At 39.8% G+C, this 26,681-nt stretch overlaps 1 protein-coding gene across 1 annotated transcript in view; it reads right to left on the minus strand.

Moving 5' to 3' along the window:
- Positions 1 to 2,746: 2,746 nt before the first annotated feature.
- ACTR3 (actin related protein 3) overlaps positions 2,747 to 26,681 on the minus strand; it is a 36,385-nt gene continuing 12,450 nt past the window's right edge. The window contains exons 2-12 of the mRNA XM_035130124.2: positions 18,143 to 18,198; positions 15,422 to 15,546; positions 14,017 to 14,127; positions 12,387 to 12,482; positions 10,154 to 10,261; positions 9,152 to 9,295; positions 8,327 to 8,500; positions 6,927 to 7,019; positions 5,297 to 5,422; positions 3,637 to 3,720; positions 2,747 to 3,211 (exon numbers count right to left, since the gene is read on the minus strand). Coding sequence (XP_034986015.1) covers positions 3,116 to 3,211; positions 3,637 to 3,720; positions 5,297 to 5,422; positions 6,927 to 7,019; positions 8,327 to 8,500; positions 9,152 to 9,295; positions 10,154 to 10,261; positions 12,387 to 12,482; positions 14,017 to 14,127; positions 15,422 to 15,546; positions 18,143 to 18,198 — 1,213 coding nt within the window. The 3' untranslated portion in view covers positions 2,747 to 3,115. The remainder of the gene's footprint in view (positions 3,212 to 3,636; positions 3,721 to 5,296; positions 5,423 to 6,926; positions 7,020 to 8,326; positions 8,501 to 9,151; positions 9,296 to 10,153; positions 10,262 to 12,386; positions 12,483 to 14,016; positions 14,128 to 15,421; positions 15,547 to 18,142; positions 18,199 to 26,681) is intronic.

Raw genomic sequence — 26,681 nt, forward strand, 5'->3', positions numbered from 1 at the left:
CAGTTTAGCTCCTGGTTAGGAACCTACTACTCTCAGCCTAATTTAATGCAGTGTTGAGAAAGGGGGCGACTCAGGGCATGAGCAAGAGAGGGGTTGGCACATACACAGAGATGGGGTGGGGCAAAGATAAATACTACAAGGCAACTGTGCAATGCTGCAAACTCCACATGCTTTTGAATTTGACTTTGCCCAGCCAGAGACTGCAGTCCTTGACTGATGTTTCCTTGTGGGTCAACGCCCCTTTCATAACAAAAAGTCTGTAGTTAATAATTCCACTTTTTTAAAAAAAATATTGCAGGATTAACACAAAACTAGCATAATGTTGGGTGATAGCCAACATTAGTCATACATAAAGTAACTTAAGCCCACTGATTTCAATGAGTCTGAATATGACTTAGATATCACCTTTAAGGAACTTTTTTATTAGCAAAGATTCAGTACAGCACAGCCATACCATGGCAGAACTTTCCTTTCTAGTTGTACCTTATTAAATTTTCAGATCATTGCCAAGATTTTTTTAAAGTGTTCCTGCCCCTGGGGGCATGTAAATATGACAAATCCACATAAAATGCATTAAGGTTGATCATTTTTTATACACAAAATGACAGAAGATCAAGGTGCTGGTCTACAAGCATGAAGGCCAATGGGTAACTCTTTAGATCAGGCATCCCCAAACTGCAGCCCTCCAGATGTTTTGGCCTACAACTCCCATGATCCCTAGCTAACAGGACCAGTGGTCGGGGAATATGGGAATTGTAGTCCAAAACATCTGGAGGGCCAAAGTTTGGGGATGCCTGCTTTAGATGCTGAAGTTTAGGAACTCTGTCTAAAAAATTGTTCAAAGTTTCCTCTTAGTGGACAGCTTTCTTGGAGAAAGCAAGAAACAACCATTATTGACGAATCAATTTGATATCCTGATTGTTTAAATAGTTAGCATCATGAATAATCTTTTATTTAGGATCTGTATGCAACATTTTATTAGTAGTAAAATTATCTTATTGTTTTGCAAAGCTGATTCCACTGTCATCCTTTACTACTGGCATGTAACACATAAGATATTCACATTATTATTCATTAAACTACATTTCAATAGAAGAAATCCACACATCTTCGTTTGTAGACTTGAAAATACAATAAAAGTGTTCAAACCAATGGAATAGCTTTCTAAAATATACGCAGAAATGCTATTCAAGTAGTTCATTGCACCTGTGTTTAGTAGAGATTATATTCGGTAGTTACCTGAGCAGAAGGCACTTCACATTTCTTTCATTAACTCCAGCCGCTGTGGTTCTTGGAAAGCCTATCCAGTGAGTCTGGGGCCCTCTGAACAGTATTGAACAGTATGTTGTATGAGGTGGCAGTGGGACAAATGGAAATCACCTGAAAAGGGAGCTCTGCTTGTGCAAGGTATCCTTCACCTGATTTCTGGTGATTCTCCCTCACATCACAGCCCATGTATCCCGTGGAGACTCATGCTGCAGGAAGGGCGTGTGTGATTTTCATATATTCCACCTTCCTCTGCAACTCCCAAAACCACCTCCCATGCTGTTGCAGGAGGTCTCCTATCTATGCAGAACAGCTTTTCAGGGAACACAGGTGTTGCAAATGAAAAGTTGTACTAATGAAATTTGCCTTCCCCACCTGCCATGAAGTGACTGTCTCGTCAGCAGAAATCAGGCTCTGTGAAGCCTGGAGCCAACACACTTACTCTAACAGAAATTTCAAAACTTTTTAAAAATCCAATTTAATTTTTTGGGAACATTCCAATTTTTCAATCTCCCTTTTCACTCAGGACCTATGGCTTCAAGTTGATCAAAAGGTGAGCGAGCAGGGCTAAAACTAAATTGGCAATACACTGATCAGCAGCTACATTTACTCCACAGTCATGCCATACCAGCTCCTTATTAGATAATAGTATATACAGAAGCCATATAACTCACCACCTGGATCCTGCAGTAGCAAATCAACAATACCCCCCAAATGCGACAGCATTATTTACCAAAACATAATGAGAAAGTAAATATTAATGAAAGATTTTCTTTTATAAATTGCATATGCACTTCTGTATGCTGTTGAATAGAAACTAAAATCACAGACACATGCACCACTTTCATATTTGTGTCAGAATACCTGTTCCATTTTTGTCTCCTTAAAATTACTGATTTAATAACTGCCATGGCAAACTAGAGAGAGAGAGAGAGAGAGAGACCTTCAAACGATCAAGCAATGAAACTGAAAGGCCTCAGACAAACATTAAAAAGAATTTTTGTGTCTTTATTGGAATGGTGGAATACACCTATTTTGATAACTTGAATATTTGGTTGTAATTAGAAATGACACTACAGAACTGCAATACTGGTCCAACAGTCTTGTCTTTACCTCCCCCCGCCCCCAAAGCAAGAAACAGAATGAAAATGCACTGAGTAATCAGAAAGCACTAGCAGGCATCAGTTAATCCAAGATTCTAGCTCCTTAGTTCCAAAAGCACTTGCCAAGTTGCATTGTGTGTGGAACCCAAGTTTTAAGATTGGTCATAATTTGAAGTTACTAGAGATTCACATGATTAAGCTTCATGTGGGCATTATTATTATTATTATTATTATTATTATTATTATTATTATTCCTCTCAAATTGGTCACTGGTATTTCTCTTGTCAAATATTACATTTCTTTCATTCACTGATATTTTTCTCAACGTATAAAAAAGTATGAAATATAAACAAGCTCTCTCATTGTACACGTGTAAGAGTACAATTGAAGAATTATAGAGCTGACTATCTACACACCATCAAATCCCATCAAATCTTGGATATTCCATTAATATACAAAATATCAGGGCACAGAAAGAACAAAAACCCACTTCTTTTGTTTTGTTTACGCACAGGATCAAATATTCAATCGAAAGGAAAAAAAACACTTGGAATCATTTTGGCTTCCCACTACATCTGCATGTTGAGACACTTATTAAAATATTCCTGTTTAATTGTGTTTGGTCTTTTTTTTCTTATTTTCAAGTCATGTTTTGTTATCTTAATACCGGCCATCCAGACAAACAAGTATTGAGAAAGACCCTCCATCTCCCAGCCTCCCTAGATCCAACTCATGGCAAGTCGGATTTAAGACATAACTCCAAAAACTGGGTTGTGACGACAGATGCTAGGACCAATTTCTTCATAATCTTTTTTGGTGTGGCATACTTGGTAGAACTCAGGCTGGGGGGGAAAAAGATAAAAGGGAATATTTTCAATAAAAACATATTTTTGTCACTTTTAGGTTAAACTAATATATATTAAAACTTGTTATTAAAGCACCTGTCTCAGTTTTGTGCCTTAAAAAGATGTTTCTGGAAAATTAGGAGCAGACAAACAATAGTCAGTGTGAAAAGCTCTTTCCCCATGCATTTACATTTTTCAAGGAAGCGCCTCATAAGTTACAAACATTTTGGAAAGTCTATTTATAAAAGGTTTCAGGCAGTATCCAAAGAAAAACAGGAGCACATTTTAGAGCACCATGACAGGGCTTGTCCCATAAACATATACCATGGATGGATAAAGTGGAAAACACTGACAGTGAATACAGGTTGAAATATATGTGGAAAAAGTTCTCTTCAGATTTATTTTTCCTTTTGTCAACTTACCGTGGAAGCCAACATTGATCCTCCAAACCAGACAGCATATCTTTGCATATGGTGTGTGATAACTTGTACATCAATAGGTTTGGGCTACAATAGAAAATAAAATCAGTACAGAGTACTGTTTTAAATAAAATGCCATTACAGACACTTCCTTTTTTCACTGGCTGTAGCAAAACCCCAGTTTTAAGAATATTTAACTGTCAGGCAAAACAGTTATTAATCCAATTCTCTTAAATGCATTAATCTGAATAGGTTTCAAGATATATATGTTTTTCCAGCACAGTGGAAGAGCACATGACTTTGCATGCAGAAGGTCCCATGTCCCACCCCAATATTTTTATCTAAAATGATTGGGTCATACGTGATAAGAAAAGCCTCTACCTAAAACCCTGGGAAATCATTGTCAGCCGTTAACATTCTCTATATTACAAGTGTGAACTTTTCCCTTTCTCCCAAAAATGCCACAAGATACTTCTTGTGGGTTTACATGGTTGAAAACAGGTAGAATCCAGAAATCACTTATTTTCCAGGTACTAAAGTCCTAAAATAAACACCTCTATATATTTCTCCCTTCTCTCATAGAAGCCACTATAACATGCCGCTTGCCATTTCTGATCTGTTGTGCCAGAGGGAAAGTGTTGCTGTTGTTTAGTCATTTAGTCGTGTCTGACTCTTCGTGACCCCATGGACCAGAGCATGCCAGGCACTCCTGTCTTCCACTGCCTCCCGCAGTTTGGTCAGACTCATGCTGGTAGCTTCGAGAACACTGTCCAACCACCTCGTCCTCTGTCGTCCCCTTCTCCTTGTGCCCTCAATCTTTCCCCACATCAGGGTCTTTTCCAGGGAGTCTTCTCTTCTCATGAGGTGGCCAAAGTACTGCAGCCTCAGCTTCAGGATCTGTCCTTCCAGGGAGCACTCAGGGCTGATTTCCTTAAGAATGGATAGGTTTGATCTTCTTGCAGTCCATGGGACTCTCAAGAGTCTCCTCCAGCACCATAATTCAAAAGCATCAATTCTTCGGTGATCAGCCTTCTTTATGGTCCAGCTCTCACTTCCATACATCACTACCGGTACTGGGAAAACCATAGCTTCAACTATATGGACCTTTGTCAGCAAGGTGATGAAGGGAAAGTACAGGACTGTAAAGTTGAAGTGGTCAGGCCAGTAGAGCACTCAGATCCTGCTTTCAGGCTTCCCACAGGCATCTGTTTGGCGACTGTGAGAACGGGATGCTGAACCAGATGGGCCACGGGTCTGATCTTCCAGGCTTTTCTTATGTAGCAAAAGGTAGTTTCCAATATAAGCACTTATTCATGCACCAAAAACAATATACAGTACTGAGGAAAATGGCAAATGCTATTTGTTATCCATCTGCTGCAACAAACAGTGAAACAGTAGTATCCACTCTCCACAAAGGAGACAACAGCTGCTTCTCCAAAACCACTACAAATTTTCAGGATCACGGACAGGATTAGTGCCTGCAGCCATAAAAATGAAACCTTCACAAATGTGGAAAGAAATTAAAGATGAGGAGATGGATACAGTTCAAAATGAGGATGACACAATTTAATGGCTTTCTTATGGGATTCCATTTAGAGGTGTGATGTAAACTAGCACAACAAACTACACATACAAGTGAAACGTCTTAACTAAAGAAACAAACCTTCAGTCTGCCACCACTCAGTTCCTCGCTGAGTTTCAGTCTGGCATCAACAGTTCTTTTCAAGTCTCGTTGTAAACGGCGACCAAAGTCCCTGAACATTGTGGAGCCTCCAGAGAGGACAATATTCTAAATTGTACACACAAAAGTTGTATTACTTAACAACACTGGATGTTAGGAATCAGTTTCTGAAAATAAGGAGTGAAGGCAGCTGTAATGACTACAAAACAGCCACAGCAAGGAACAGGGCCAATGCTTGAGCCATGCATGCTCAGTTTAAGAGACTGAGACAAATTATTTCACAAATAGGAATTTTACAGATCGCCTGAGAATTTTATGGCTTTACAATCCATGTTAAGCTGAGCACCCCATGAAAGAAAGGCTAGATTACAAATTACTACAGATGTTTAGATACTTAAAGTGCACTTTCATCAACCTAGAAATTTATTAAATAACTTGTTTAATAAGTTTGTTCTGAGTCAACCCAATTTTAAAAGCTATGCAACACAAAAAACATTCCTAAATTATCATGCCAAAATTCATTCCATGCAACTACTCTTCTTCCCCTCAAAACCTTCTCCAGAGTCCCAACCAGAGAGTAGGAAGGGAAGGAAAAGTTGTGTTGCACAAACAGAAGTTTGCTGATAATAGTGAACAGCAGCGGGGGGATACAACCTAACCCTTTCATATTTTGTTTCTAGTTATAGTTTAACAATATATTTCATTCTGTGAATTGCATTATTTACAATATCCACTTGGAAATACATTAGTGAAGGGCTAACCAGGGATAAATGTGCACATGCTTAGCACACAAAAGGGTCTAAGTTCAGTCCTTGGCACCTTCTGATAAAGCTGGAGAAGACTCTTGACCCAAACCAGGGTAGTCTAACATGCGGCCCTCAAGGTCTTTTTGGTGGCCCTCGGCAACATTTGATTGCCCACCCAACTCTTGCACTGCCTTCTCAAAGATGGGTAAGTGAGGCTTTGGGGTTGGGAAATGAGGTGTGAGGGCTCTGACATGGTCCTAGAGTCTCCAGCCTGCTTCCTAAAGCCTAGTTAGTGCTTTCCCAGCTTTTGAGGAGGAGGTGGGAGGTCTCTGGGACCCTGGCAGAGCCTCACATCTCCCTTACCCAGCTTTGGGAAGGCAGCACGAGGATTGGAGAGGGGGTACCAACTTTTAGCCTCGTTCCTCAACCCCTGTGTGACATGGCAGTGTGCAGTCCACGGGTTCCATGTCTAAGTATTATTCTGGCCCACTTGGTAAGCTAAAAGGTAAAGGTAAGGTAAAGGACCCCTGGACAGTTATGTCCAGTCAAAGGCGACTACGGGGTTGCGGCGCTCATCTCACTTTCAGGCCGAGGGAGCTGGCGTTTGTCCACAGACAGCCTTCTGGGTCATGAAAAGTTGGACCACCCTGCCCCAAACCCTGGAAAGCCACTACCAGTCAGTGTAGACCTAAGCTAGGTGGGTCACTTGTCAAACTGTATACGGCAGCTTCTTACACTTGAAATATAGCCCATTATTGTGCTTTCAACAGAAGAATTGAGATCTCTTTAGCAAGTAGGCAGAGGTATACTCTGAAAAAACCTCTCTTTCTCACACATACACACAAACATTATTTAGCTTTACTAACCTTATATAGCGGACGTCTAACATCAATGGGACAGTTCTGAATAACCTCGTCTACTACTTCTGAGATAGGCTGTGTGAAGTCTGGATTAGCAAACTAAAAACAGAAGTATGTACTGATTAGGTTACAAGTAATTTTATTGCTTAATGCAGCATTTAAAAAAACAAATACAAACAGATTTCGTTTTCCGTACATAATACTGAAGCATCAGCCTTCTCTTTAACCTATTAGAGGCAAGTGTAGATTACTGCAGATTTCTAAAGAAAGGACTAAGAAAGCTAGAAGAGATGAATTTAGCAAGACGGGAAAAACTAAGACACAACCATGTGCGAACAACACTATGGAAAAAGAAGCACTAGTTTAATTGAAGCTAAATTCTAATTCAAAAAATATGTTAACTTAGAATCAGTACGTAGCTGTGTTGGTCTGATGCAGTCGAAACAAAAAATAAAAAAAACTCCTTCCACACTTCTTCAGATATTGGGACAGTTGAAGTGTGCATGCACACGAAAGCTCATACCAATGACAAACTTAGTTGGTCTTTAAGGTGCTACTGGAAGGATTTTTTTTTGTTAGAATCAGTATGTGCTCTAATAATCTTGGGGCAGCCACTGCATGCTTATGTAACTCTGTAAAGCACCACTTATTCTCAAAGGTCCTGTGTTATAATAATAAAGATAATTTGAAACTAATAAAATAAATGAAAGGGTAAAAAACCAAGTACAACCATATACAGATACTGAAGAACAGGAATTCAGGAAAATGTAAGCCATCCAATCCCTTCACCCTTTGCATTCTCCCTGCTGTTGCATTGTACCGAACACTTCGGAGACCGCCTACACATCTCAGATGCTAAGCACTGAATCAAGCAGTTTTATTCAGCATGAAAAAATGAGAATCAGCTGGAAGAAATATTTATTCCTGTTCCCTCAGCTCACCATAGAAGCCAGATTGGTGGTTTCAAATTTGAAGTGGGAGGAGAGAAACTATTATACAAAGCATGTTGTGTGGCTTTAAGTGATAACAGCTAGATCTCCCCTCCCACCTCCACCCCCAGTTTCTTCTTCAGCTGAGTATCATTTAAGAAGCAGGGGGAAAAGCCTTAAAGCTTCAAGATCCTCAAAAGCTAAAAACAGATTCAGTTGAACATTAAAGCCAACATAATTTACTCGGCACCAAGAAATTGGGTTCTAAGGTTATTTTTAAAGGGGGGGGGGAGTACGTTGGCTTTTAATTCCAACTTTGAAAGGCACTACTTGCCCTACATTATGAAATGAAAGCTGCAATCATAAGTCACACTTACAAGGGAACAAGACTCATTCAAGCACAACAGTATTTACTTCTGAGAAAATAAAACTAAAAGTATACTTCTGTGTGCGTTATGAAGATCTGCACCAGTTTACCTCAGGATGAAAGAAGATCTCTGGCCCCAAGAATCTCTCATAGCCAACATCAATGGTAAATTCTTTCTTTGAGATTGCGTTGATTCCAGTATATTGTTTGATCCACTTGGTACCGTCTGCGTCATACTTGTTAAATTCTTTTACTAAATCAGGGCAGACATAACTAAAGCGTTCCTGGAAATCAGATGCAGACAGTTACAAAAGAAATTCCAAAAAAATCTCCTAAGGTTATTTGTAGATCAGTTTAAATGGATCAGGAATGAAACTTCCTTTAAAAAAAACAAAAAAAATGAAAACACCAGAGAATTGTTGAGTTAGTATGAACTGCATACATTTAAGATAATTAGCACTCAGCACTAGACAATTCTATGCACCACTAGGCAAAAATTATTGAGACCTGACAGACTGCTTCTTAGGTGTTTTTTTTCAGTTGGGAGATGCTAACTCTGGAAAACGCATGCTCAAATGTACTATTGCCATGGTTACATACCATACAATCATACACTTTAGAATTTAAAATCCGTCAGTAATAATAGAGCTGCTCAAAGAAAAGAAAAATTCACAGAAAGTCCCGAGAAAAGTAATTAGGACTTTTCATTATGCAGAACTAAGTACTTTTTAGTACTACTGGTAGAATACCTTCCTAGCCCAGAGAATTAATTAGATTACTGACAATTTGTTACCACCAAGTTAGCATCTTGATTTCCAATATATAAGTCACCTGCTCTGAATTGTTAAAGTTAATACCAGTAGTGGCAAGGAACATATATATGTGGTATCAGTTTTTGAGTCTTACATCTATTTGCTTTTTAAAATATACATTACCTTCACCGCTTTAGCAGTTTCCAATGATTGTTCAGGAGGGATTCCTACTTCTCGTTCTCTTAGCAATTGTTGAATAAAGTAAGTTATATCTCGTCCTGCAATTGGAATATGTTTGATACAGCTGCCAATCACATAACCTTCAGCCTGAAAGTAAAAAAATAAAAATAAAAAAATCCTTCAATGAACTTAATTCCAAAAGCAAACTTTAAGCTTCATACGGTATACGATAGCATGAAAAGCTGATGCTGTGACTAGAGACGTATTTGTGAACACTTGAGTAGGACATATCACAAGCAAGTCCCATGTTTCCATCTCTCTATTATCATCTCAAGTCGCACACTTTCTGTTACATGGATATTTTCCTATCCAGAACAGATAATGGTGGATTTTCTACAGGCCATAACTTATACCAGCACTTAATTAAAGCATCATCTAGTATAAACAGATAATGGCAGACAGAGAAATATAAGGAGATCATCAGTCTGGTACAGTATAGCCTTCCTCTTTCATCAGCTTGTAAGACAGAGGAGGAGGAAGAAGAAAATAAGAGAAGTAAATCTACACTGGATGAAGGGCAGGAAGCTTCGTTTCTGCCAGCATGATTTTTGTTTAATGCGGTGGGGGCAGCATCACTTTGAAAGAGATCACCATGTCTTCCTTAAAAGCAACGAACCCCACAAAATTTTCAGATTTAGCTGAAGGATACCTTCATATACTGAGAGCATTGCAGATTTAATTATTAAAAACTTTCAACATGCTATAAAGTTCAATTATAGACCTAAAGCAAAAAAAAAGCAGATTTTCTCTAACTTCTGTCTCCTAAATAAAAATAAGAAGAATATGTTCCTAAATACTAATTTTAGCACAATCTTGTGTGATATACAACACCTAGCTCACTGGGAAAATGCTGAACAGAGCTGCCAAGACTATCCTTCCCATAATAATGATAGTATTAGAAGCAGTGGTGTTCCACAAACCACACCCATATTTGTGTGTACTTACCACAGGAATGACGTGAGTGACACCATCCCCACTGTCTATAACCGTTCCAGTCAGTGTTCGCTCTCCTACTTGTCTTGATGTCCAAGATGCAGCTAAGGCAAGGACGGCCTTATCCAAGGAAACAATTTGAGATTTAGTATCTCATAACCAGCCTAAAGGCCTATTCTTCAAGCAAAGATTGCCACATCAGACAAAAACCATTTAACATAGCTACATTGTACCATGCAACAGAAGAAGAAAGCAAGAAGTAGAAAAACTGAACAAAAGAACCGGAAATAAAAACCCTAAAAATGGCATTTAAAAATTGGTAGATTTTACTTTCTTTAATTGCAGCAGCATGCAAAGATTAACAAGAAAATTGGACATTTATTGTAATTCGAGCTTTGGGAAAATCTAAATATACATTAATATATATAGGAACTACCTAATTGGTAGTATATAGCTGAAGCCACACTAGTTTTAAAGAGTCTAAAAACTCAGGGTCCTTTCTCACATAACCTTGTAACATGGAGACCACCGCAGCACAGCTCCTTTCTGTACCATGAAGGCAATAGCAGAAGATCTGGCTTCTGAAAGGAGCTTCTCATAGAAATTGCACCCCTTTTTCAGGAGCTGACAAGGGAGCCGTTTCCCCATATACTCAATCAATTACTGTGGGCTTTATCTTTCTTGTGTTGGTACCAAGGATATTATGGGTACTAAAATATTGTGTTTCTGAAAAGCTTTTCTTTAAGCTAATATTATATTAAATTCAACAGTTTATTGCAAAGAAATGTCAAGTTGTTGCTGCAGATCTTTTGCAGAAGGATTTAGGCATAGCCAATAAAAATAAGGAGTACAATGAAGAGCCGTGCATTCAACAGAAGGTAATGAGGAGGAACTGAAACACTAATGTAGACACTCAAAACAGAAAGGTTAAGGGTCCACATCCTCACAAGCAAGCACCCACTCAAAGAAGACAGCTCTGTTTTCTGGAAGTAGGTTGAAAAGATTAGCTTTTACAGTAAACTCTATGGTATATGCAGATTTGAATGGTGAAGTCTCTGAATCATTATCTGACTTTTCTCTTAAGAGGCAAAGTGCATCTTATTCCATAGATCAAACTGAGACACAGAACTATACTTCCTGTGACAATTTTGCTGCTGTCTCCCCTTTGAAAAAAAGGCAACGCTGCTCTAAATCTAAACAGCTATATACACATATGGACTTTTATGTTGTATTTTAAAAGAAACCTGAGGAAAGTGCTATTCAGAGATTAAATGTGGGACAATGTATGTTTATGAAATACATAACCTGCTTTTCCAAACAAAATCTTAGAACAACTATATATTTATGTGTTTGACAGTGAATTTTCACTGGTATGAATACTTTTCTTAATGAATTTTAAATTTTTACCCTCTGTTTTAAGGTCTACAAAGTGACATTTTTGGCTTAGAATAGACGTTTATAAATTTATTTATATCCCTTAGCCTTAACAGACAGCCTTACTGCAAGTTCAGGAAATCCACACAAGTGTAGTGTCTTAATTCAAAGAGCCAACAGAAACACAGAAATGTATCTTCAAAGGGTTCAGACATTCTGTTTATAATCATTATCTTCTAGTGCGTGAACACGGTTTTTGTACTCCTTTTGTGGAGTGATTACAGCTTGTTCTTATTTGTTAATGTATTTCTTTGCAATACAACAATTGGGATCACAATTAGACATGATGACAACAGCTCACAACCTTGTGCCAGCTGATAAACAGGACAGGTGGGGATTGATTTAAAGCATAGCATTGGCTGGTGGGAAAATCAACTTGCTCATATTTCCCCACCAAATACCGCTTTTTAAAAAGCAGCCACTCTCTGTGACTGGAAATAATGTCTGCCAGAACACCCATTGGGAGAAAAACAGCATAAAAAGCTAGGGGGCGGAATAGTTCAGACGGTGTAAGATTCCGCTTCCACACCAATCCAACCATGCAAAAAGTAAAGAGATTTGGCAGCAGACTTAATTCTGAGCATGGTTATCGCAATGTGGCTTCCAGTTTGGCCCCAAGAACAAGGTGAATTGTTCTGGTCCTTTAGCAGGCTTAAACCAGAAATTACTTTTTGATCATTTGGGTCAGAGTCCACATGAGAGGTTCCAATTCCGTGCCAATCCCAATTTCTGCACAACAGTTTGCATATTCTCCTCTTAAGGAACATTACTTAAAACATTTATCTCAACTGTAAACTAAATGATGTTTCACCTGAACAGCAATGTAAAGCCCGGGAACATTGAAGGACTCAAACATGATTTCAGCAGTATATTCCCTGTTTTCTGGAGTATTTAGAGGGGGTTCAGTCTGTAAAGCAAAATCATCCAGTCAGCTCAATCTAAACACAGCTTTTTGCAGTTCAGTTGTACTTGTAGGGGAAAAAAACCAGAAGAATGACTAGAAAAAAATAGCAAGGTATTTCAATATCCCATGTGGCCTGAACACCATTAGAGTACGTCTTGAGCTTCACAGCACATGGTTTATAGTTTCTTCCCCCACAAAAGGAAGAGGCTGCTTGAAAACAGAAGGGATGAACTAGTGGGAAGAATGTGCGTATACACCCCCGCAATACATTTATCATGTATAAGTTGGGGAAGGCTGATAGAAATCCTCACCTGCAGTCTGAATACATACAGTCAAAACTAAGGACCAACAGCTCAGTGCATTTCTAATCCATGTCGGTTTCACTTATGTTCATCCATTCCACCCCATTTCTACATTAATATGCTATTTTATATAATATTGCAAATATTAAAATATTTTGCAACAAATTCTCCCAAAATATATATTTCTAAACAAAATGGCTACCAAACTTACTTTATCTTAAAATACCCATTTCTATAAACATTTTGATGTGTTTGAGCAAGCATCCCCAAACTTCGGTCCTCCAGATGTTTTGGACTACAATTCCCATCTTCCCCGACCACTGGTCCTGTTAGCTGGGGATCATGGGAGTTGTAGACCAAAACATATGGAGGGCCGCAGTTTGGGGATGCCTGTGTTTGAACATGAACTATATCACAAATTCAGAAGTGTGACAAATAATAACCGTGTTTCAATCCACATTCTGGTTCTGGAAGGACAGGTTAGACCAATTCGTATCGGAATTCACGAAGAACAAATTAATATGGCATTTCTAGTCAAAATACAGGTTTAGCACCTCATTTACTGTTTTGGAGAATAAGTCCTATGCCTATACTACATTAAGCAAAGTATATTTAATGTAACAATACCTCTGTTATAATAATGTACCTGTGTGTTCATTTTTCCATTTACCATTTTATATAAAAATAAAAAAAATTAACAAGCTAATTTGCATCCAATTCTGAAATATGATATAGGGGTGATATAGATCCTGGCCCATTGTTAAAATCAAAAATGTTCTCATGTGAGTTTGAGGCCACTCAAGGCCTATTTTCCAAGATTCCCAGCAGAAAAAAGTTGAAGAAACCAAATGTCACTGACTAATGCTTGTCTCTAAGCAACAGCAGCTGTTTGAGCAGTCTTAATTTTACTCAAACACCAGATATACCCCTGTTGCATCACTGAAGAAATACTTATGTAAAATGCAGTTGCCAGGACACCATTATTCAGCTCTAGAGAGAGCTGTTGCAAGTTAAAAGAAACAAAAATCAAAGCAGTCATCCAAAATTCAGAAGCTCTGTGGCTTTTAACACTCCAAAAAGAAAGGCTCCTTTAATCAGTAGCTGCTACCGTGCATGTGTTCAAACTGCTGCTTCTGCCTCAACTCTCGTGCAAGTTAAAATTTATTCTACACTGTGTGCTGAGAGGATGTTGTGGATTGCCAACACTTTAAAAATAGAAGATAGTCTGTACTCACCAATAGAAAATAATGATCTTCAGGTTCTGCCCTTAAATATTTAAAGATAACTTGTTCCATAAACCTCTCCATCAAATCCCAATCTTCAACTATTCCATGACGGATGGGCCACTGTTGAAAATGTCGCAATTAAAAGAGGTGTTTTTTTAAAGGCATTTTAAGTTATGTTAGAGCTCCATAAATATAATTCTGTATGAAGATCAAAATAACTAGTCTGCAAGGTATTTGTTCAACGTATAAACTGTTCAAGATACTTATTCTTGTGTGTAGGAATTAAGTGCTACATCTCAGTCTTTTCAAACATCCTAGATAAAAACAACAGCACTCTAAATCCCAACTATGTTTTGCGCAGCTATGTTGCTCAGCTGAATATCAACTTAACATAAAATCACAAGACCTGCCCTGTTGGATCCAAGTAAGGGCCCATTTAATGTAACATCCACCCCCATTAGCAACCTCTGGGAAACTCACAATGAAACATAAAGGCCAAATTCCACTGATAATTATTTAGTTTCTGGATGCACTGTTGATGTAACTAAGATACAACATAACTTTTACTATATTGAAAAAAAAACCACTGGATTCCTTGAATGAGGAGGGCACGCACAAAACTATTTAGGTGAAGAGCACCACCAAAAAATTAGTTACACAACTCACCTTCTTCATGTTGATCTATACCAGGCATCCCCAAACTTCGGCCCTCCAGATGTTTTGGACTACAATTCCCATCTTCCCCAACCACTGGTCCTGTTAGCTAGGGATCATGGGAGTTGTAGGCCAAAACATCTGGAGGGCTGCAGTTTGGGGATGCCTGATCTATACTATTTCACTGCCTAAAAGGATCTTTCACATTAAGATCATTTGTTCCTCTTTTAATTCAAAGAGAGCTGGATGATCAAAGGTAGGCCCATATAGAGCGCATTGCAGTACTCCAAGTGGGAAATAATCATTTTGTTTGGTAATGTTTCATGCTGTTTCCAAGTTATGACATTTGGCTAAGTTTTTTGTAGTGACTTGCACACAAATGTGGCAGTTCAGTCACAGAATGTGACCAGGGGACCATTTCTGCAGTGAGATGGTTGTTATCCAAGAGATGGCCCTTCTCTGCCATGACTTCCAAACTTTAGAATTACATTCCTGAGGCTAAGACAACCTTCTTAATTCTCTAAAATATTGGCTCAACTACCAGGACAGAAATGTGTTAAATAAAAATAAACCCAAACCCTTTATATATTTTACTCATTCCAACCAGAGACTTGAGAGTTGCAACATTATCACTGTTTTATTATCATTCTATAAAACAGCCTCTGTAATGAGCAGGCAAATCTATAGGGCAGGGTAAATTGGTTGTGTGGTTGTTGTTGTTGTTTTATTAAAAAGTAGCGAAAGTTCTAGCTTTAAGTACCTTTGTTGCATATGTTGGTTTTTCTATTGCTTCATCCCCAATAAAGAAGTCTAGGTCATCCACACCTTTCATAACCCTTCTCTGTGCTTGATCGACAACCTTGGCAGATTCCTTGATAGCGATACCTTTAATGCAAGTGGGGGGGGGGAGTTGCAGTCAGCCGAGACAGAATTGTATCCTAAACTTTCAAAGCGATATATTCATTTTGTTGCAAGTACTGCCAAGTCTGGAGGAGGTTATTCATCTTACATTTAGTGGGTACACAATCTAACTTTCTACATAGATACATTTCAAATGACTTCGAGGAATAGACTTAAAGACACCCACAAAGAAAGTAATCTGTAGGTGCAGTTTGCTACTGCCACATAAATCCATCAGGAACTCTACAATTCTGTAGCACCAAGGAAGGAACTCTGTACCACTTACTGTATTTGCAGTCATTGCAGTTATATGTCTCCATTCTTACATTACTGGAATTTTATTACATTTCTACAGCTTCCCTTTTCTCATCACTTTTCTCATTTGGTTTCTCATGGCCTCCTTTTCTACCACATAGCATTAATCTCTCAGCACATTCCTCTACAAATCTCTCATTTTAGTTCTAAATGTACATTTTACTGCATGAGCAGAAATGTTATAATAGAAAATTGAGGTACTGGGACAGAAAGTTTTGTTTGCTTGCTTTTTGCTTTTAGGTATCCTAAGACCTTCAGTCATTTCAATTTAGTTTTATTAGATATCACCCGTCACAGCTTGAGGAAGCAACAGATCTTGGGTAGGGGGTGGGGTGGGAAACAATGCAAAAAGCCTTTCCAAACTCCACTTAATAATTTGGTCCTTGTCCAAATTAAAGATGTACAGTAGTGGAATTATTTTGGGCAACTTCAGAGCAAGAACAAAAGAGGAAAAACAGCACCCTAGAAAAGCAGTGCCCTGGAAATTACGTCTGGGTAGAAAAAGATGGGAGTTGTGCCAGCAAGAAAGTGGTTGTCTTGGATTTGTGTGCCGCAAGAATAAAACGCTTTTAAAACAAATAGTGTTTGTACTGCATTGGGCATTAGTGTGCACACTGATTAAGCTCTAGTTTAAAATCTGTAAAAGAAAATTCAGTCACAACTTATTCACAACTGCAAGTATGTTCAATACTGTAAAAATCAATCAATCAATGGCATTTTGAGCCATATCACACCATCACAAATTAAGGGGGGGAAACCTGAATATAAATATGACTAATAGTTTCCTCCAGAATTAGCAAAGAAAGCAAGAAAAGGCATAGATAAATTTCTGAAAGCTCTTTTTACCACATTGATTAACACAACCTCCTTCTACATGTTAAAAAGCCTATCTCTGCAGTAGAAAAATCCACACTTATGTGAGATATTTATGCAAAACTATATGTCTAATGTAGATGTTACAAGTTGCAGTGTACCATCATTCCTTATGAAGGATGCCAGCAATGCCACCCTTCAGGATACTACAAGCTATAAGGAACTTGAAGAACTTGGCTAGATGGGCAGCATATAAATTTACTAAATAAAGGACTCCCTCCACCCAATCCCCAGGTTTTTATTTCTAACTATCAGCAGCCATTCCAACTATCTTCCAACTATCGAAGGAGAAAAGATAACGCAAGGCCTCTCCATCAGTCCTGCCGACAGACTAGATTCCACAAGCCTTCTCGTGCGATACAGTAAAATAACGAGAACAAGATTATATTCTCGTTTTCAAAGCAGCTCAGGATTGTTTAAATTAGTATTAAAAATCAGTACTTTTCTAATAAAGATAATCCTAGTCTGGGGCATGAATTACAACAAGCAATTGCACTTAGTATAATTATTCATGAAGTTGGCCTTTGGGGATGGAAGAACAATAGATGTTTTCATTTCATCAGCTGATATTATAGCCCCTTGAGCGGCAGTTTCTTTCAGACTGAAATAATAAATTGGTGTGAGTTTTCTTTCTTGAGAGCAGCTTCTCTCAACCTCGGGTCCGCAGATGTTGTTGGACTGCAACTCCCATCATCCCTGGCAACATCTGCAGACCCAAAGTTGAAAAAGTCTGCTCCAGAGGGTAAGAAGCATGCCAGGGGCACCTCCCAGGGCATCTATTGATCGTATGAGAGTTCTGTAACAGTTTTCCCATGAACAGACTTGAATTTCACAGGACATATAGAAAGAATAAGGCACACAAAGCAAGAGGAGCCAGCAGCACTTGCTAATCTAGGGCAACCAAGAAACAGAACAGCTGGGCAAAGATCCTCCAAGACTCAGCATTGCAGTGCTAGATTCTAATTAGAATATCTTTGGCTATTCTGGAGTTTGTTCTTCAAGAATGATTTGAAAACTACACAGTAATTTGCATCATACATTGTATCAGTTGTATACATAGTGCTAAACCACACCACGACTAAACATTAATACACAAGTGTATAGGTACTCATAGTAAACATCACAACCATTTCACTCCTCTCTTGGTTGTCTTGCTGCCATTCTACCCATAACTTAAAAAACTTACATCTCATGGTTTGTGGATGAGGCAAACCACAAGCCCAGGTTCAGATATAACCATGGCTTTTAGCAGAATGACTACGGGAGGAACAAAGTGGCTGCAATGTTTACTGTGAGGGAAAAAATCATTTAAAAATATACACCTATTCTTAAAACTAGCAACTGGATATATCTTTGAACACAAATATAAACTGATCAAAAACGTAAAACTTACATGATGGAATGATGAACTGTGGCTCTGTATTACCAGCATATCCCAGTTTGGTATACCTGTAAAGGCCAAGAAACAGAATAGGTTATGTTACCAGTCACCAAGCAAAAGGCAGCACTTACAAACCAATGTCATAAAAACAAATACTGATTCACAAAAATATTCCCACTGATATCCCATCACTGATGACTCTTACTGGGAATTTTTACCACTTAAAACACCAGACCAATTTGAGGATTTGAATGCCTGAAACGTAACTGCTTTCTTGATAACAATGATGCCAAAACTATATTATTCAACCCTTAATTCACATGAATTATGAAGATGGGCTGCTCAATGCAGTATTACTGTTCTAGGATGAAATCCTAAACAGCAAAGGCAAAGGTGCAAGCTACATGTATGCAAAACCACCTTATTTTTATGCATTCTGCTGCAGCTAATAACGTAGCTGAAAAGGTTAGCAGCTTCTTCATTTAGAATTTGCTTCCCTTGCTAAATGAGGTGATCAGCTTTGCTACAAGTTTCAAAACCCATCTAGTTCTATGCACATTTCTGGAACTGCAGCTTTACTCTGTTAATTAAGGAATGCAATTATCTTGCCTCCTGTGAAGAACAAATATCACCATTCAAGTAAAGGGTTTCAGTGTTGCAGTCCATATTTATAAGACAATGTTGGCTTATAAAACAATAAGGCTTCCTTAAGGAATTTTAAATTTAATCTTAAAATACCATTTTTAGCATTTCACAGGAGTTAGGTGGTGCGTGATGTAAAGAAGTGTATGTGGAATGAGCTATTGTAGATCATAAGCAATTAACCATATTTTACTGAATCATAGCCACTTCATGTACTCACATCTAAGTGATCACACTGTACTTAGTACTTTAACATACAGCAAAGCAATGCCTGGCAACCATGCACAAATTTAACAACTTGTTCTCCCTCTGTCTCTCGGCTCTGCATCAAACCTCAGCTCTCTAAATTTTTCACTTTTGCTCTTTTGCAAATGGTGCACAACTAATTGCTTTTCCTTCACACATTTGCCTTTATTTCCTATCAAAGGCAAAGGCTTTTTAAAGGTCTTTAAAATGCCTCCTTGCATTGCACTTACCAGAATCCAATTTGCCTTCACCATCTGGCAATCAATGACATGTACTTTACGCCTTGCTTCTTTTCCTCTTCTCCATACCCTATACTTTTTTAGATTATAAACTCCTGTTTATTTTTAAAATATAGTACCTACTATAGCCTTTAGTCCTTCAAATGATGCAAGCAGGAGCTTTGTTACTCTTTGAACACCCAAAATATCCCTTTGGGGAACAACTGCGCTACACACAGCACCACTGACTGCTTAAAACAGGCATCCCCAAACTTCGGCCCTCCAGATGTTTTGGACTACAATTCCCATCTTCCCCGACCACTGGTCCTGTTAGCTAGGGATCATGGGAGTTGTAGGCCAAAACATCTGGAGGGCCGCAGTTTGGGGATGCCTGGCTTAAAATATCAGTACAGCACCAGTCCAGAGGGGAGAGCTGGACCTTAGCAATGGAGAAAAAAGATAATCTACAACAGGATCACACATGTTGTCTGCTAGGTAAAAAATAAAATAAAAATCACAACAGGATCCCTAGTGTTTTTAAGTATGTGCCATTTACTCCAGGCAGTGCACAGAAACTGCTTCTAAATAAAAAAAATCCACTTTTCAAAAATGCTATTCAATTATGTTTAACTCAAGTAACTCATACTTCTCCATCAAATTTGTTAAAATTCAAATTTAAGCATCATGATGCAAACCTAGTGGAACATTTATAGGATTCAGTAACCTGGGAAATAACCCATAAACTCATCATAAACATTAGTAAGAAACGTACAATATTAACTCAAGCAAACAATGCTTGTGATTTAGAGAATGTTTCAATACTAGATTTTTTAAAAATGAATGTAGCAATTATTAGACATTGCTATGTTCATTTTAATTCAGCTAAAGCTTTGCAACCCTTTTATTGGTCCATTTCACAAAAGCACCATGAGAAAAGCTGCTGCTAATGTGCATTTTTATATATGGGAATGGATACCGGTACTGAGCCTCTGCTATAACACATTTGCAAAGCTGATTAGGGTCCGGTATGGTTTCAAATTAGATGTGGGATCGTGTGTTGAGATTCCTCCATTGAAGAGTGTTGGACTAGATGACCCTTGAGGGTCCCTTCCAGCTGTACAATTCTATGATTCTATGACTCGCCTAAACTCATATAATGAATTCATCACAGATATGGGACTTTAATACGGGTAGTCCAACTACTAGTTAGGTAAAGGTAAAGGGACCCCTGACCATTAGGTCCAGTCGTGACCGACTCTGGGGTTGCGTGCTCATCTCGCATTATTGGCCAAGGGAACCGGCATATAGCTTCCAGGTCATGTGGTCAGCATAACAAAGCCGCTTCTGGCAAACCAGAGCAGCACATGGAAACGCCGTTTACCTTCCCGCTGTAGCGGTTCCTATTTATCTACTTGCATTTTGACGTGCTTTCGAACTGCTAGGTTGGCAGGAGCTGGGACCAAGCAACGGGAGCTCACCCCGTCACAGGGATTCGAACCACCGACCTTCTGATCAGCAAGCCCTAGGCTCAGTGGTTTAACCTTCCAGCTGTACAATTCTATGATTCTATGACTCGCCTAGACTCACATAATGAATTCATCACAGATTAGGGACTTTAATACGGGTAGTCCAACTACTAGTTGGTTGTCACTATTTGGTAAGTAAAAGCTAACAGATACCTACAAAGTCCAACAAAGTCCATTGCAGTGCATCCAGCACAGAAGGGAATGGAGTGGGAGAAGAGAAGAACTATCAATTCAGCTGCTTGCACTCCCAGCAGAAGAGTCACAGGAACTTTATTACAAACATGACTCTAAAACAACATGGTAAAGGTAAAGGTAAAGGGACCCCTGACCATTAGGTCCAGTCGTGACCGACTCTGGGGTTGCGCGCTCATCTCGCATTATTGGCCAAGGGAGCCGGCGTATAGCTTCCAGGTCATGTGGCCAGCATGACAAAGCCGCTTCTGGCAAACCAGAGCAGCACATGGAAACGCCGTTTACCTTCCCGCTGTAGCGGTTCCTATTTATCTACTTGCACTTTGAGGTGCTTTCGAACTGCTAGGTTGGCAGGAGCTGGGACCAAGCAACGGGAGCTCACCCCGTCACAGGGAATCGAACCGCCGACCTTCTGATCAGCAAGCCCTAGGCTCAGTGGTTTAACCACAGCGCCACCTGGGTCCCTATAAAACAACATGGTATTTGCCCCCAAAGCTATCCAGATCAAGGTCTCATAAAGCAGGGGTCCCCAAACTAAGGCCCGGGGGCCGGATGCGGCCCAATCACCTTCTAAATCCGGCCCGCAGACAGTCCAGGAATCAGCATGTTTTTACATGAGTAGAATGTGTATTTTTATTTAAAATGCATCTCTGGGTTATTTGTGGATCCTGCCTGGTGTTTTTACATGAGTAGAATGTGTCTTTTTATTTAAAATGCATCTCTGGGTTATTTGTGGGGCATAGGAATTCGTTCATATTTTCCCCCCAACATAGTCTGGCCCCCCCCACAAGGTCTGAGGGACAGTGGACCACCCCCCCTGCTGAAAAGGTTTGCTGACCCCTGTCATAAAGCATTACTCCAGCTCCCTCAATTAATGTAACTGGCTTATGTTCATGTTTATGTTTATGTTCTCCTTATGCTACTCTGCCTTTATCCCTCAGCCCTACTTACTTACTCTTAATATTATTATCTCTATCCCCAAATAACCTGCATAAGTATCAGAAAACTACAGCAGATGTCGCCAAACATCACATAAATGAAACTGGTCACATGGTAAGCCAGACTGAAGCTCAACTGATTGTCCATGATTTAGACCAAATTTATCTTCATACCCAACATATGTAAACAACTCAATCCAGGTGAGGGTTAACAATTATCATGACTGAGTGCAATGGACTCCCCAAGTATAATCTCTATGAATACAGTCCCTAAGGTGTTGGGTGCCTTGCAGGTCAAGAGGTTAGACACAGCTATTACCATATATTTCGCTCTATAAGGCGCACCTAGTTTTTAGAGGAAAACAAATATTCTTTTCTAGGAAGCCTTCAACAGCTCAGAAGGAAGGGAGGGAGGGAGGAAGTAAGCAGGCTACCAAGCCTGCTCTTGCAAGCGGGAGAAACGAGTGGCAAGAAAGGGCTCCTTTCTCGTCACTTGTCCCACCGCTGCCTCTCGCACAGGCAGGCGGAAGAGCCGCTGTTGGGGGAGGCACTGCGTTGCGCCTTCTTCTGTTGGGGGAGGCACTGCGTTGTGGCTCTTCTGCCTGCTGTTGCGAGTGGGAGGAACGAGCGGCGAGAAAGGGCTCCTTTCTCGCTGCTTGTCCCGCGGCGGAGGGGGGAGCAGTCCGATTTCAGGCTGCCCCTCAGCCACTGTCGGAGGCGGCGGCAGAGGGGACAGCAGTCCGATTTCAGGCTGCTCCTCCCTCCCCCGCCCCTCAGCCACTTTTGGAGGCAGAGGCAGAGGCGGGAGCAATCCGATTTTGGGCTACTCCTCCCTCCACCACCACTGGGAGCCATGGCTCCGGCAGCAGAGGCATCCCTCCGCTTGAGGGATCCCGCTGCCATCCAGAGCCTTCGCTCCATAAGACACACAGTCATTTTCCCTTGTGCGACTTATGGAGCAAAAAATACGGTAGTTGGGAAGGTGTCCTGCTTTGCCACCACACATAGACTCTACCCCAGGGGTAGGCAACCTAAGGCCTGTGGGCCGGATGCAGCCCAATCGCCTTTTAAATCTGGCCCGCAGACGGTCCGGGAATCAGCGTGTTTTTTACATGAGTAGCAGGTGTCTTTTTATTTAAAATGCATCTCTTGGTTATTTGTGGGGCATAGGAATTTGTTCATATTTTTTTAAAAATATAGTCCAGCCCACAAAATGGTCTGAGGGACGGTGGACCAGCCCACGGCTGAAAAAGGTTGCTGACCCCTGCTCTACCCTGTGAGAGTGTCTGAACCACACCAAAATTTACCAGATTATATGTTAAAACTGACAAGATTTCACATGCTAAGATCTTGGAAATATTTTTCTTTAGATACATTCACACTAATGAAAAGGAGCTTTACTCCCTTTTCACCTTATTTATTTTTAGGCAGAGGCAGAAATAAAGCTTAGACCAAACAAAAGTCTGTCCTCCAGACTGGCCCAAGTCCAGATTAGAATGGGTGCTGCTTATCAGAAATGATAAATTCTGCAACAGCCAGACAAGAAAATGAACTTCATTGTAATCACTACAACAAGCTTATGGCTGGCATTACTCAAGTTTCAGAAAAATCATTCCTAGTGCATGGAACAGGGAGAACCTACACACCCTGTAGAGTTAAGGATGCAACAGGTTAAAGAGTAAAATTTTGAGATATTCTTTAAGACATCTGACCTATCTTCCTATCTAAGAAGCAAGAGTGCATAGCTTTTAACACAAAAAGCTCCTACCGTTAGGAATAGAAAAGAATTTAACAAACCAATAGATTAAATTTCAGTTTGTTCACAGTTATCTATATCAAAACTGTCTCCAGGTACCTGCTCAAGAGTTCTACAAACTTTCTAGGTAGTAGGTAAAATGTGAGACAGTTGGGTCTCTGCTGTAATTCAACTGAGATAAACTTTTTCAAAAATAAAATGTTATAGAAAATTGGTTATGGATGACTTCACCTAGAAGTTTAACGCAAAAGGTAAGATGCATGGAGGACAGAATGGAACACTGCAGCACCACAGGAGTCAATAGGTGTTAGGTGACCAGTTGCAAAAGGTATAAGGAGACCAATGATGCAAAAGTCACAACAGCATCACCAGCCGAGTATATCTGATCAGAATGAACTGAAGCCAGATCAAAACTGCCATCCAAGCCCAGCCCAGCAAGACGACACAAAAGAATACAAGGGTCTATGGCAGTGGTTTTCAACCTGTGTGTCATGTCACCCTGGGGTGCCTTGAATGATAGTCAGGGGTGCCACAGGCAACACTGGCCTCTGTCCCTCTTTCCTTCCTTCCCTCCTCTGATGCCCTCTCGCGTCTCTGCCTCCCAAAGGCCTGCACAGCTGTTCGTTGCAGCAGCCCAGGCTATAAGCTCACCAAGTGAATGGTGCCTCTGGGGCTGGCCAGTGCTTCTCAGGCCCCTGTGGGCAGTGTGAGGAGCCACCTCTCTTTGGGGCAGGCAGGAGGGCTGAGAGACCAGGGGCAGCCATTGTGGCTGCCCAGAGGACTCCCTAGGAGAGGGGAGAGGAGGCTGAAGGAACCATCCACAAGGGAGCATGTTGGAAAAAGAGTGAGAGTCTGCCGACTCTGCAGGCATAACTGGGTGACATAACTGGGCTCCTGGGTCCCACAGGGGTGCCTCAGAAAGAATGTAGTTGGTCAAGGGAGCCGTGGACTCAAAAAGGCTGAAAACCTCTGGTTTATGGTACTGAAAGCCACCGAGAGCCCAAGAGGGTAACCCTCCACATCCCCAATCCATTCTCAGCCTAAATCATCCACCAGGGTGATCAAGGCTGTTTCAATCCTGTAACCAGACTGGAAAACTGATCAAAATGAATATAAATGATCAGTTTTCTCCAAGACAGCCAGAATTTGAAATACAGTTTGAGTACATTCTGTGTGGGATTACAGAGGTGAAAAAATAGAACATGAGACTGAGATGGAGAGGAAGAGAATGACAAGAATTGTCTGGGGGCCAAAAGAAAGTATGCTGAATAACAATAGGGAACAAGGCAAATAGGGAAGGGTTATGAGGGGAATTACATGAGACTATGATATGCGCAGGTAGTTACACATTAAAGATATGGGACACAAGAGAATAGCGATTATAAGGCCAAAAGAAGGAAGTGGTTTATGGGTCAAGATAAGAGGCAGAAATAGGGCCATTCATTTGTTGGTATAGAAAGGACTTGCCAGGTTTTCCCAGCTTTCTCTTGCTCAGAAACAACATGGAAAATAGCAAAATGCCTTCCCCGCCTTTATCTTAATAAATGCATAGATAAAGCTGAGCAACAGCCACTTCTTCCAGTTTACATATGCTTGTGCTGTAGTGATCTGGAACATCAGGCGTTTGTGGATTAATACTGGAATTTCATAACCCGCCTCTGATAACCAAAAATGCTGCAAATGAAGCATTTTTTAGTCCTTTTTATGACACAGCACATGCAAAATGATCATCCAGCCAATTTCTGTCTCATTTCTTTCTCATGCAGACTGCCTGAAACATCTCCCATGAGTGAGTCCTTTGAGAAGAACTAGCATTAAGGTCCTATTAAAATTGCTATTTCTTGCTGCATTTTCAGGGCACAGCATCCCAAACACATTTCCAAGTACAGAAGCTCATAAGTGACAGATTGGGAGTAGAAAGACCTCAATGTCATTTATTGTTTTAGCACTGTTGTGATGTGTCATACTTTGTATTGAGCAATAAAACAACTTCCAATAAAACAAATGCCTTCTGATTTCAAAGCCACTCACAAAAGAATCATTTATGTACATTCTTACTAAGAATAAGTTTTCAACATTTTTTAGGACACTGTACATTTTGGATATACAGTGGTACCTCTACTTAGAAATTTAATGCGTTCCGAACACACATTTGTAAGTCGAAAAATAAGTCGAATCCCATAGGAATGCATTGGGAGAAAAAATTCGTAAGTAGAAGCAACCCTATCTAAAAATTTGTAAGTAGAAAAAATCCTATCTAAACCGCATCCAAGATGGCGGACGGAGCTCCATTCGTAAGTAGAAACATTTGTAAGTAGAGTTATTCGTAAGTAGAGGTACCACTGTAGTCCTATATTTGGGAATAAGTGCCACTGAACTAAACAGAGCCTATATACAAGGAACCATGCAAAGGATTAGTCTGTTTGTGCAAAAGTACAGAGTTCAATAAAAGAACACAGGTGAAGCAATATCCTAGCATTAAAAAAATGTAAGCTCAGGAAAACCAAAAAGAGAAGACCATTCAATATGTAAAAGAGTGCTTAATAGCTTCTGTAGGCAATGATCCACAGCATAAAAACACATCCTGACTGGAAGGAAAATGCTGATGTACTTCCAGTAAGTCTAAGCTCAAACAGTACAACTCAGCAAATCTAAAAATATTCATTGCTACTTTAGCAAAAATGCAGAAGAATGAGTCATGAAAATAAATAAGATAATTGTCAGGCACTCTGGCCATTCAGTTCTGAGCCTACTCTACTACTCTAATTCTTGATCGAAGAGGTAAATCTCATTTTCAGCAGGGTAGTTTCAATACCACAATAACAAGGTGGATCATCAGTTCATAGTGCGAAACAAGGTAAGGACAAATATAACAAAGAAAAAAATAAACAAATCTTGATACTTTAAAAGATTTCTAATTCCATGTTTAAACAGTGGGCAGAGAATCTCAAACTGTATCAAACCTACTCATTAAGTATTTTTATTCAGTAACAATGGAGGCAAACCTAGTTTAGGAATGCAGTAATACAAAGA

This window comes from Zootoca vivipara, chromosome 1 (assembly GCF_963506605.1).
Source record: "Zootoca vivipara chromosome 1, rZooViv1.1, whole genome shotgun sequence".
Classification (NCBI taxonomy): Eukaryota; Metazoa; Chordata; class Lepidosauria; order Squamata; family Lacertidae; genus Zootoca; species Zootoca vivipara.